The sequence below is a fragment of the Oncorhynchus masou genome, chromosome 15 (assembly GCF_036934945.1).
Source record: "Oncorhynchus masou masou isolate Uvic2021 chromosome 15, UVic_Omas_1.1, whole genome shotgun sequence".
Lineage (NCBI taxonomy): Eukaryota > Metazoa > Chordata > Actinopteri > Salmoniformes > Salmonidae > Oncorhynchus > Oncorhynchus masou.
The window spans coordinates 46116528-46130119 of NC_088226.1; the positions used below are offsets into that span (position 1 = coordinate 46116528).

Here is a 13592-nt window from a genome sequence, read left to right on the forward strand (position 1 = left end):
GCAAGAGAAGTGACACAATTTCACCTGGTTAATATTGCCTGCTAACCTGTATTTATTTTAGCTAAATATGCAGGTTTAAAAATATATACTTCTGTGTATTGATTTTAAGAAAGGCATTGATGTTTATGGTTAGGTACACATTGGAGCATGTCGTGGAAATTTCCTCTATTTACCAAATCATGAGAGCAAACCACACACACGTCAGAATTAGTTATCAAAGTCCATCTTTAATTATATGAGCTCTATCACAAACCCTGTGACTCTCAGATCAATTCAGTGTCTATCAATAAGTTCTCTGAGTCCCTTCCACATTGCAATAGCATTTTGACTTTCAACAGTTCAGTATCTCTAATGAAAAGTTGAGAGTCCCAACATAATGGCAAATGGGATCATTTAAAGCAAAGATCCACCACCCCCCTAGATGACATGACAAACCACAGGTCTCCTAAACAAAGCTCTTATTTCATCCCTGGTACAAAATGGTACCAAGACATTACCCCCACCCTATGATATATATCAAATTGTCATTTAGATACAACCAATTCTAAATACAACCAATACTGGACAAGCTCACAGAGAGGAGAGTGAAGCTATAGGTTAAGATAGGGGCAACAGAAGAGGGAGCATATAATGATTCCAGACACTGCCATCCTCCTCTCCCCGATGGGAAAAGTAGGGAGTGACTGGCACACAGACACAGTGGAGCAAAAGATATGTTTACACATGATGACACCTTGACCTCTCCCCTCTCTGCGGCCCAAGCAACTTAGTCCTGACAGAGAACAGATAACTGCCAATGGCCACCACTATAGTACAACAAAATACATTCTTATGAGAAATAACTCATAAGCATATCATGAAAATAAAACATCCTATCTATGTTACCCAACTAATTCTGATTATTCCCCAACAAGCAACGGCAGTCCTTTTTCACATATACGCACCGCATCAATTATATGCAACGCAGAACACGCTAGATAAACTAGTAATCTCATCAACCATGTGTAGTTAACAAGTGATTATGATTGATTGTTTTTTTATAAGATAAGTTTAATACTAGCTAGCAACTTACCTTGGCTTACTGCATTCGCGTAACAGGCAGGCTCCTCGTCGAGTGCAATGTAATCAGGTGGTTAGAGTGGAGTTAACTGTGAGGATGCAAGATTGAATCCCCGAGCTGACAAGGTAAAAATCTGTCGTTCTGCCACTGAACAAGGCAGTTAGCCCACCGTTCCTAGGCCGTCATTGAAAATAAGAATGTGTTCTTAACTGACTTGCCTAGTAAAACAAAGATTAAATAAAGGTGTAAAAAATAAATGTAAAAATCGGCCAAATCGGTGTCCACAAATACCTATTTCCGATTTGTGATGAAAACTGGAAATTGGCCCTAATTATTCGGCCATTCCGATTAATTGGTCGACCTCTACTATAAATGTCAGAGAAGCTTTCTTTCCCTTCAGCTTGGGCAGTGCGTATGCAACCACCTTGTGTGTTAAAGGTTGACTGTGTTTAATAGAAGTAGTCCTGGATGTGTGTGTGTGTGTGGTTCTGTATAGTTTGGCAGACAGTAGACAATTTTGTGCTTGAATAATGAGGTTCCTGCCCCTTGTAGAAATACAGACATGTGTTTTCACCTGTTTCTAGAGAAACCAACAGGCTGGAACAGCACACAGATCAAACGAAGACTTAACTGACACACACACACACACACACACACACACACACACACACACACACACACACACACACACACACACACACACGATGGCTATTGGCTATATTTAGTATTACAATGTGTGCACGTACCAACCAGTGTTTCCATTAGGAAAATATGACTCCGATTTTAATTTCCTGGACCTATATCCATTGGGTACATAAACCATTAGGGGCGTCCACATACAGTGCTCAGAATGACACAGATCACATTTCTATTATGGTAATTCATCTTAACAGAACATGCAACTTGTGTAATGAAGCAGCCAATAAAACATCATTTTCAAACATGTGCAAAAATGCTATTTTGTGGGAAAGCACAATTCTAAACAACTCCCCTGATAGCAGTTCCATATGTGACTGAGATCTGAGGATGCAACAACGAGGATGGGTTGCTAACATGACTAGGATGGTGCCTTTGGCTTCTGGGCAATGAAAGAAATTGATATGCAAACCAATAGAACAGGAGAGAAATTGCATAGTGGTGGATCCAATTGGGAAGTAAATGGAAATACATTTTCCAAAATTATAAAATGACTCATGTGCATACAGAAATAAATTAAATAATTAAAATACCTCCCCAGAAAGCATGACTTAGCCTAGGGTTGCACATTTTGAGGAATATTCAGAGGTGGAAACTTTCCATGGGAATTAACAGAAATGTATGCAAATTAATATTAATACCATTTAAATGTAGATGTTTTTTTGCATTGGATGTATTTACCATATATGGAGACAAACAAACATTTTACCTTATAAGTAGGCATAGTTGAAAATGATAAAATCCTAGAAATATTACACAAACAATTTAGTTACTAATTGAGATTAATTAAAATGAGTTGACTCTTCACATGGGATGATTTCACTGAACAATAAAATAAATGGAATATTAAATGATCCATCGCATCTCCCCAAAAACATTTTGAACATGCATCTGTAAAATTATATTCTAGAAACTAAAGCTTTGGTTGTCTTCCTCTCAGGCTTCCATGTCTTCTCCCTGGACCTCCTCAATGTCCAACTCTTGAACATCAGGCTCTGAGTTCTCATCTTCACTGCCACTTTCCAAACTTGTTGAGGATGGCTCATTGTCAGGCTCAAAAAGCCTCAAATTGTTGATGGCCACCAATTTTTTAAAACCTTGTATTGGTCTGTGTGTGTGTGTGTGTGTTCCCAAACAAGGACCAGTTGCGCTCTGAGGAGCCTGATGTTGGTGGGATTTGGAGGAGGATGATGATGGCAAAAGGGGAAAGAGCCTCAGATCCACAGTCCCTTCCACCAGGTGGCTGATGAGATATGTTGGCACGACTGCCATAATGCATTTTCATCCCAAAGCCCTTGCTTGGAAGTGTACTTCACCAGACTGCCAAGAACCTTGCCCTCATCCAGGCCAAGGTGGCGAGACACCGTAGTAATGACACCATAGGCCTTGTTGATCTCTGCACCAAACAGGATGCTCTTGCCAGGACACTTGGGGTCCAACATATACGCTGCGGCGTGTAAGGGCTTCAGGCAGAAGTCTTCACGCTTTTTGATGTATTTCTTTACTGCAGTTTCCTCTGCTTGGAGCAACAGTGAAGTGGGCAGGGAACTACACATTTCTTCTCTTACATCTGCAAGCAGAGTCTGAACAGCAGACAGGATGGCATTGTCTCCCACAATCCGTGCAATGGCTCCTGCTATAGGTTTCAGGCTGCTTACCACTCTCTCCCAAAATCCATCATCCAGGAGGAAATGGTTCGGTATGTGAAGGGTCATCAAGTTATAGCAGCAATCTACCTCACCAAACAAAGTGAGAAGAATAAGAGCACCACATTGAAGCTTCCCAGCAACACAGGTTGTCCCCACATCCCCATCAAGAGGATCCACCAGCTTCAATGTGGTGCTCTAATTCTTCTCACTTTGCTTGGTGAGGTAGATTGCTGCTATAACTTGATGACCCTTCACATACCTAACCATTTCCTTGGCTCTCATCCATTGTTTTCAGTGCCATGATGTCCTTGAGGAGCAGATTTAACGCATGAGCAGCACAGCCAATGAGTGTGATGTGAGGGTAAGACTCCTCCACTTTAGACCAAGCAGCCTTCATGTGCGCAGCATTGTCTGTTACCAGTACAAATACCTTCTGTGGTCCAAGGTAATTGATGACTACCTTCAGCTCATTTGCAATGTAGAGACCGGTGTGTCTGTTGTGTTTGTGCGCTTGTAGAATACTGGTAGAGGGGTGGAGATGATGTAGTTAATTATTATTTTCCCACGAACATTCGACCACCCATCAATGATGATTGCAATACAGTCTGCTTTCTCTATGATTTGCTTGACTTTCACTTGAACTCTGAACTCTGCATCCAGCAAATGAGTAGATAAAGCATGTCTGGTTGGAGGGGTGTATGCTGGGCGAAGAACATTCAGAAATCTCTTCTAATACATATTGCCTGTGAGCAACAGAGGTGAACCAGCTCAAGCAAGACATTCATCAGCATTTCTCTGACTATTTTCCTTCATTGATTAAAAAAAAACTTCTGATTCCAGGAGGACCATTAGCTGTTGCTGTCATTTTCACCTCGAATAGAAGTAGAGGGACTTTTGTCAACGGTTGCTTGTTGTGAGCGCTGAGGGAACTTTATAAACTTGGCCAGATGATTCTGCATCTTTGTTGCATTCTTCACATATGATTTGGCACAGTATTTGTAACTGTACACAGCTTTTCCTTCTACATTAGCTGCAGTGAAATGTTTCAACACATCAGATAGTGCCCGTGGCATTTTCCTGTTAAGAATATGAAAAAAATGTGTAAAACAAAAACAGAATACAATTCCATGTACACCTAAATAGTTAAGCAGTTAGATTAAACAACTGATTTTGTAAGATGTTTTAAAATGAAACATGTATGGAAACAGGTTAATTAACACTCCTCAGTTAGCAGGCTTAAGCAAGCTAAAACCAACATGTTAGCAAACCCTAACTAGCAGAAATTAACAAGTTAGAAATGATTTAAACACACTTTGCTGTAGGCTACTATTTAGTAGTTAGTAATCAAACCAGTATTGTAATCAAACTTACCAGAAAGCGTTTAGTCCTTGACTCAGACAGTGTAGTAGTGTGGGCTCAATAGCATCTCATTAGGGTGCAAGATCTTGAGAATCAGCTGTACATGTGATGGAGGAGTGCACTGTACATGCTGAGGGTTGCACTTCCATTTGAATTGGGGATAGTTTAACCAAAATATGCCGCAAGACCTAGAACTGCCTTATGTGTATCCCACAAAAAAAGTTTCACTGTTATAGGCTAACTTTTTTTTGATGAATTTAAGCAAAATTTCCCGAATTCCAGGGCTTAACTTCCCATTGAAAATTTCCAGAAAAAGTATTTGGTTTGTTTCAAATCACAGGCTCGTAGGCCTATGCCTATTTGGGCAGCGCCCTTGGCAATAGGCCTAGCTGATTATTGAGTTGCGTATGTCAGTGAAATGCATCTAAAATATGTGTGAAGATAATGTGGCTTTTTGTATAATTAAAAATGTTGAGACAAGAAGGGCAGGGGTGTGTGGCGAAGATATAGACAAGTTAATCTCTAGATTGGCTGAGCTGTCACCTGCCAATTCTTGCACATTCATTGTGTGAATGTTTTGCTCTTTTGATTAATTTATTTTTATTCACCATTTACATATGACACTAGTATTAAATGTACTGTTAATCCCTGTCATTTGGTTACATACATTTCTGTTAATGCATGTATTAATTTGTCATTTTACCGTTCTCATTCTTGGAGTGGAAACATTGTTTGCAGAGTCCACATCCTGCTACACTTGTGAAACAAGTTTTGGTTCATTTCATAACCATCATTTAAGAGATTTGTCCCTTTGTTGATTGCTAACATTGAGCACTTCAAAGAAAAGACGATAAGAAAATCTGGTTTCTCTGGCCTGCTGCATAGAAATGTCGGAAAGTGTTGTACTATAATGTTAAGATGTTAAGAAAAATGGATGTTAAAAAAAAATGGATGTTAAGAAAAAACATCATTACAAATTATAATATATTTACTGTAGTTCCTCACATTAAACTATTTTACAACAATCTCCCCCTAGATAATCACCAATCCTCAGTGTGTGAAAGAGCAATTGCAATTATAGGCCATATGAAAATCATAACTGGCACGCAGAACAGTAGAAATGGTAGGATAAATTGTAAACCATTCCCTAACTTGAAACTCACTCCTATGAAGTCTTTATACAAGCGCTTCACTACACCCGCAATGACATCTGCTAAATAGATCTATGTGATCAATAAAATGTGAATTATAAAATCATTGCCTCTCCATTTCCATGGTCAGATTGTGCCTATAGGCTACTTTGTAGCAAGGTACGACATGCCTCATAATATGAAATAAAACGTTTTTAGGTTTCAAACAATTAAGTATTTCTTAAATGCATACTGCCTCCAGCTCACATTGTAAAGTGGTTGGTGACTCGCTTGATAGCCTGTTGCCTGCAATTGAATGGTGAATGGGAGGCGCACTTCAAATTCCAGTTGAGAAACAAAACTAATTTTAACATTGCATTTAGCATTGTTGCGCAATGACAGGGTTCATAAAAGCAGATACATTTTTTTCCTCCAGTGGCAACCAGCTGAGGAGCTGCAGGAGAAATCCATCTGGATGCTGTGTGTGTCTGATAGTCATCGTGTATCTTATTTATCCAACAACTAACGAAAATACACAGGCAAAAAAAAATGTATTCCACTAAATGATGCACATTTTACCTATAGACCGATAAGTATGACTGTCAAATGTATTTACTTCGACTGGTATTTCCATGAATGAATAAAAAGCATTATTTTGCAACGGGATTTTCTTTGTGGTTCCATGTCATTTTTGTCCGTCAGGTTTATCGGCCTTTCACTTTGTTGATTAACAGACACCCTGGTACCAACCAGCCCTCACATAAGGGCGCACATTCACACACTCTCCTCTCTGAGTTTAGTTTCCATCCTGACCCCTCTAGGAACGTGTTACAGGAAGCTTGTCTAAATATTGAATGCTTCTGTGCACAGTTTGTGTGAAGTTTTTCACTCTAATCTGCTGGGTTCTTTGCTATTCCTATTTACATAACTGTGTTTGTGCAATGGGGCAGGGAGGGTGAATCTGCTTCTGTTTTAACTTCTCATGCGCTAACACGGAGTGTACAAAACATTAAGAACAAGAGACCTGACCAGGTGAAAGCTATGATCGCTTGTTGATGTCACTTGTTAAATCCACTTCAATCAGTGTAGATGAAGGGAAGGAGATGGGTTAAAGAAGGATTTTTAAGCCTTGAGACAATTGAGACATGGATTGTGTATGTCTGCCATTCAGAGGGTGAATGGGCAAGACAAAATATTTAAGTGCCCCTGAACATGGTATCGTAGCAGGTGCCAGGCGCTCTGGTTTGTGTCAAGAACTGCAACGCTGATGTGTTTCACCTCCAACCGTTTCCTGTGTGTATCAAAAATGGTCCACCACCCAAAGAACTTCCAGCTAACTTGACACAACTGTGGGAAGCATTGGAGTCAACATGGGCCAGCATCCCTGTGGAATGCTTTCAAAACATTATGGAGTCCATGTCCTGACAAATTGAGGCTGTTCTGAGTGCAAAGGGGGCGCAACTCAATCTTAGGAATGCCTTGTTAATGTTTTGTACACTCAGTGTATATTGTTGCTCTTCGTTGGTCAACTCATTTGGGTTTGATTCGGTGTAGTCCAGTGAGGCCAGAGACCAACGCTACATCCCTTTTACCCAACATTGAAAGTGTGCTGTCCTCATAGCCTGCAGTTAGTTGGGTGATAGTAAACTTTTCTAGTGAAATCAAGCAACCAATAGGTTATAGGCTAATCAAATGTGTAGATTCTTTTTGTCGTCTTCCACTGAGCACCCACTGGCATACTAGCATAGCTCCTCTGTGTGTTTAGGTTGATTTATTGAGGTTCCTTCTCTCTTTCATCTCTCCACTGCTCTCTCTCTCTGTTTGGATTATAGCTGACTCCTGACCTCCAGTCATGTGATGGTGTTCAGAATCACTGCCTGCTCTCTCTACGCAGTGTCTCTGACCTGTCCCTTCTCTCTCTCTCCCTGCAGCCTCAGCCCCAGTCAGCAGTGTGAGTAGACGCCGCGCCCCCTCCGTGGCCCCCCTGTCGTGGGAGAAGCGAAACGCCGCCATGTCGAGCATCACCATCGACCCCGAGCTCAAGCCCGGGGAGTTTGTCATCAAGAGCCTGTTGGCTGAGTTTGCTGTGCTGGCTGAGAAGAAGATTGAGGTGGTGATGGCTGAACCGCTGGTGAGTTGCTGTGATCTGAGAGCGAGGAAGTAAGGCCACATTTCAAATCAACCCCTAGCCCTGAATCCTAGGCACTTGTCTGAAAGAATTGGATAGGTGAAGCAATAAAAAAAAAATGTATTCATTTATTTGACCCCTTTTGTCCCCAATTTCGTGATATCCAATTTTAGTTAGTCTTGTCCCATCGCTGCAACTCCCTTACGGACACGGCAGAGGCGACGGTCAAGAGCCATGCGTCCTCCGAAACACGACCTTGCTAAGCTGCACTGCTTCTTGACACTGCTCGCTTAACCTGGAAGCCAGCTGCACCAATGTGTCAGAGGAAACATCATCCAGCTAGCGACTGAAGTCAGCTTGCAGGTGCCAAGCCCGACACAAGTCGCTAGAGCACGATGGGACAAGGAAATCCCGGCAGGCCAAACCCTCCCCTAACCCGGATGATGCTGGGCCAATGGTGCGCCGCCTCATGGGTCTCCCGGTCACAGCCACCTGTGAGACCGCCTGGGATCGAACCCGGGTCTGCAGTGACTCCTCAAGCAATGCAGTGCTTTAGACTGCTGCTCCACTCGGGAGGCCCATTGAAGCAATATTCTGACCGATATTGCAATGTGCTTTTACCTTTCAGATCTACATAGTTCCCCTATTTGTAGTGGCTAGCCTAACTGTTTATTTGGAATTAAGCAAAAAGTTTACAGCTTTTCTCACTAGCCGTTAATCAGGCCGTGTCCTTAGCCAAGTACTGCTCTGTAGCAGGAACTAAGGGCCAAAGAGGTTAAATGTAATTTTTCTAGTGACTGCTTAATGTTCAGTCTGTAAACAGACACATCCTTAAACTTGGAGGGGTTTATGTGTGTGATTTCTTCCTCTGTGTGTGTGAACGTCTAGAGTGTAAGAAATGAGGCACATTCCAATGTGCTTTCCCAGAATTGGAGCAATAACATTTTTCTAGGAATCTAGAGCTTTTTCTACCCGGATATCGAGACTCCGTGGGAGGTGTAATCCCATGCCTTAGCTAGGGGCTGGGAGGTGTGTGTGTGTGTGTGTGTGTGTTGGACACTCGACTGTTCTCTCCATTTAGCTCTTCATCTCTATTCATTTACCCGAGTGCTTCCCTCGTTCTGCTGCCATCCCCTCTCTCTCACCCCTTCATTCTCTCTCCCTGGTCCCTGGCTGGTGTGTTTGTCCAGTGGTCAGCTGGTAAATAGACTCCTGACTGTCTACTCAGGGGCTGCTAGGCTGGTAATGACCCCAGGCTGATGGCAGAGCTCGTTCACTGTCAATTGCTATACTCTATATCGCGGGGGGGGGGGGGGCTAAAAGTACGGCCTGCCGGTCACTTCAGTCTGGCACGTGAGACACAAAAATAAACATTATATACACACAGCCTGTGTGTGTACAGTGGGGCCAATTGTGCAAGTTCTGCCACTTAAAAAGATGAGAGGCCTGTAATTTTCATCATAGGTACCCCTCAACTATGACAGAGAAAATGAAGGGGAAATATCCAGAAAATCACATTGTAGGATTTTTTATGAATTTATTTGCAAATTATGGTGGAAAATAAGTATTTGGTCACCTTCAAACAAGCTAAATTTCTGGCTCTCACAGACCTGTAACTTCTTCTTTAAGAGGCTCCTCTGTCCTCCACTCGTTACCTGTATTAATGGCACCTGTTTAAAGTTGTTATCAGTATAAAAGGCACCTGTCCACAACCTCAAACAGTCACACTCCAAACTCCACTATGGCCAAGACCAAAGAGCTGTCAAAGGACACCAGAAACAAAATTGTAGACCTGCACCAGGCTGGGAAGACTGAATCTGCAATAGGTAAGCAGCTTGTTTTGAAGAAATCAACTCTGGGCGCAATTATTAGGAAATAGAAGACATACAAGACCACTGATAATCTCCCTCGATCTGGGGCTCCACGCAAGATCTCACCCCGTGGGGTCAAAATGATCACAAGAACGGTGAGCAAAAATCCCAGAACCACACGGGGGGACATAGTGAATGACCTGCATAGAGCTGGGACCAAAGTAACAAAGCCTACCATCAGTAACACGCTACGCAGCCAGGGACTCAAATCCTGCAGTGCCAGACGTGTCCCCCTGCTTAAGCCAGTACATGTCCAGGTCCGTCTGAAGTTTGCTAGAGAGCATTTGGATGATCCAGAAGATTGGGAGAATGTCATATGGTCAGATGAAACCAAAATATAACTTTTGGGTAAAAACTCAACTCGTCGTGTTTGGAGGACAAAGAATGCTGAGTTGCATCCAAAGAACATCATACCTACTGTGAAGCATGGGGGTGGAAACATCATGCTTTGGGGCTGTTTTTCTGCAAAGGGACCAGAACGACTGATCCGTGTAAAGGAAAGAATGAATGGGGCCATGTGTCGTGAGATTTTGAGTGAAAACCTCCTTCCATCAGCAAGGGCATTGACGATGAAACGTGGCTGGGTCTTTCAGCATGACAATGATCCCAAACACACCGCCCGGGCAACGAAGGAGTGGCTTCGTAAGAAGCATTTCAAGGTCCTGGAGTGGCCTAGCCAGTCTCCAGATCTCAACCCCATAGAAAATCTTTGGAGGGAGTTAAAAGTCCGTGTTGCCCAGCAACAGCCCCAAAACATCACTGCTCTAGAGGAGATCTGCATGGATGAATGGGCCAAAATACCAGCAACAGTGTGTGAAGACTCACAGAAAATGTTTGACCTCTGTCATTGCCAACAAAGGGTATATACCAAAGTATTAAACTTTTGTTATTGACCAAATACTTATTTTCCACCATAATTTGCAAATAAATTCATAAACAATCCTACAATGTGATTTTCTAGATTTTTTTTTTTTTTTCTCATTTTGTCTCTCATAGTTGGTGTACCTGATGATGAAATTATGATAAATTACAGGCCTCATCTTTTTAAGTGGGAGAACTTGCACAATTGGTGGCTGACTAAATACTTTTTTGCCCCACTGTATATATATATATTTTTCTCCCCAATTTCATTGGTTCCAATTGTCCCATCGTTGCAAGTCCCGTATGGACTCGGGAGAGGCGACGGTCGAGAGCCGCGTGTCCTCCGAAATACGACCCAGCCAAGCCGCACTGCTTCTTGACACAATGCCCGCTTAACCCGGAAGCCAGCCTCACCAATGTGTCGGAGGAAACACCGTACACCTGGCGACCGTGTCAGCACGCATTGTCTCATCTCCTGTTTCACCTGTCCCCACATCCAGGGGTCTGCTGGTATCAGTGACATAGGGGTCCTATTATGTTAGGAATCCATATTTGTCCTTTGTGAACTTGACTGACAGCCCTGTTTCTGTCTCTCTCCCTCAGGAGAAACTGTTGTCGCGATCCCTCCAAAGAGGGGAAGATGCGCAATTTGATCAGGTGAGTTCTAATATATATATATGTGTGTGTGTGTGTGTGTGTGTGTGTGTGTGTGTGCACATGCATTGTTACATAGTCTATCCCTCCCCCACCCTCCCTTCCATACAGTAGTTTAATACTCCAGCTCCACCCAATCAATCCCCACTCAGTGCCCCATGCATCCCTCATCTCCAACTGGTTCCTGCAGAACTCTGAACAATGGAGCTGCTGCGGAGTGCTTTGTTCAGCACAACACAAAGTCAATGAGGATATGGCGCTATAGATCCAGCTGCCTCCATTGTGACTGGGTGAGGGAGAGGGGGCATACAGGGAGGGGGAGGAGAGTGGGCACAGAATCGCTGTGTCATCCTCCGCAGTAAATCAGTGTCGGCCGCTGGAGTGTGTCCGCCTGGCGCCTGGAGGGCTCAGAGAGCAGTTGCATAACTCTCCCTCCCAGCATCCATCATCCAGCACCCTCAGCACACTGCCCCTCACAGCATACACTGACATGCACTTAATTCAGGCACGCGCCATTCATTGTGCGGAAATGTACGATTACTCGGCCCAGCTGCATATTGCCTGACTGTGAACACTACACACTTGACATGCATAGGACTATGATTGCTCTGGTGCATGTTATAGAAGAACAACTGAGGATAATGTACCGTAAACCACGTACATTTATTGCGAGCATTATGGCTCTATACCCCTACCATTTTGTCTACCATGATGTTGATAAAATATCCATGGTATGAGGTTGCAATTCACCCTCTGTTCGTTTAACATATTTGATCTGATGATCAAAGTGCTGAGGAGGTATTTCAACCAGAGCCTGTTTGTTGGTCGGCCCTGACGTACTCGCTGTAGGGCCACTGCAGAGCCCTGTGCTGTGGCGGCTGCAGCGCCAGCTAGCCGCTCAATAGGATAGGACCTCACTGTGCTCAACACGTCAGCGAACACCGCACTCACAATCCCAGTCGATACATCCTGTTCTCTACTGTATGTCACCCAGTAATTACGTCATCTCCCCGCAATCCCTCTCCACTTCTCTCTTTCTAGATCCCCCACTCCTCTGTATCCCTTTCCCTGCCTCCTCCTTTCTCCTCATCTCAACTTACAGTGGAGTCTTTTCTCTGTGGTGGTAGAATGGGCTGTCAACATAAAATATAGCGCCTCTGTCTGAGTGTAATGATGTGTGTAATATTGGCGATGAAGCTGTCTGTTCCCGTGAAGATGTTTGTATTTATGTAATTTACTTTTTTTGTTGTACATTCTCATCTGGTAAGCTATAATAACGTGTGTCGACTCTATTATGAAGCGTCTGCGTGCTCTTCTCACAGTTAATAAGCTCTATGAGCTCCATAGCGGAACACTGTTTGCCCTCCCTGCTGCGCACACTGTTTGACTGGTACCGGCGGCAGAGTGGCACCGAGGATGAGTCCTATGAGTACAGACCTCGCTCCAGCACCAAGTCCAAAGGGTACGATACTCCTGTTATCTGCTCATCCCTCTCTCCTGTCCTCCCCTCACTTCCTGCTCCTGAACAATCAACCTGTTTCTGGTAAGCGTGTTTAGTGTTATTCAGTCCGTCATAACCCTCTCCCTCTCTCTCTCTCCCTCTCGATTTATCACCCTCCCTCCCCATAGGGATGAACAGCATCGGGATAAAGACTACCTATTGGAGCGGAGGGATTTAGCCATAGATTTCATTTTCTGTTTAGTATCAGTAGAAGTTTTAAAACAGGTAAGTCCTGTTTAACTTTACTTCTGTTTGTTTGTCTGTGCTGTCAGTCCTCTCCCAGCATCCCGAGTGGCGCAGCGGTCTAAGGCACTGCATCGCAGCGCTTGATGCGTCATTAGACCTGGGTTCGATCCCAGGCTGTGTCCCAACCGGCCGTGACCGGGAATTCCCATTGGGCGGTGCAAAATTGGCCTGTGTCGTCCGGGTTAGGGGAGGGTTTGGCCGGGGGGGCTTTACTTGGCTCATCGCGCTCTAACGACTCCTTGTGCCGTGCACCTGCAAGCTGACTTCAGGTTAATCCTCCGACACATTGGTGCGCTGGTTTCCGGGTTAAGCGGGCAGGTGTGTTTTGAAGGACACATGACTCGACCTTCGCCTCTCCTTAGCCCGTCGGGGAGTTGCAGTGATGAGACAAGATCGCCAGCCCCGACTGAGCATAGAGCTTGGTTGTCCTTGGCTAC

At 43.7% G+C, this 13592-nt stretch overlaps 1 protein-coding gene across 1 annotated transcript in view; it reads left to right on the top strand.

Moving 5' to 3' along the window:
* Nucleotides 1-13592, top strand: part of LOC135556322 (protein furry homolog-like) — a 71155-nt gene that overhangs the window by 16853 nt on the left and 40710 nt on the right. The window contains 4 exon segments of the mRNA XM_064989423.1: nt 7826-8025; nt 11358-11411; nt 12731-12870; nt 13038-13134. Coding sequence (XP_064845495.1) covers nt 7826-8025; nt 11358-11411; nt 12731-12870; nt 13038-13134 — 491 coding nt within the window.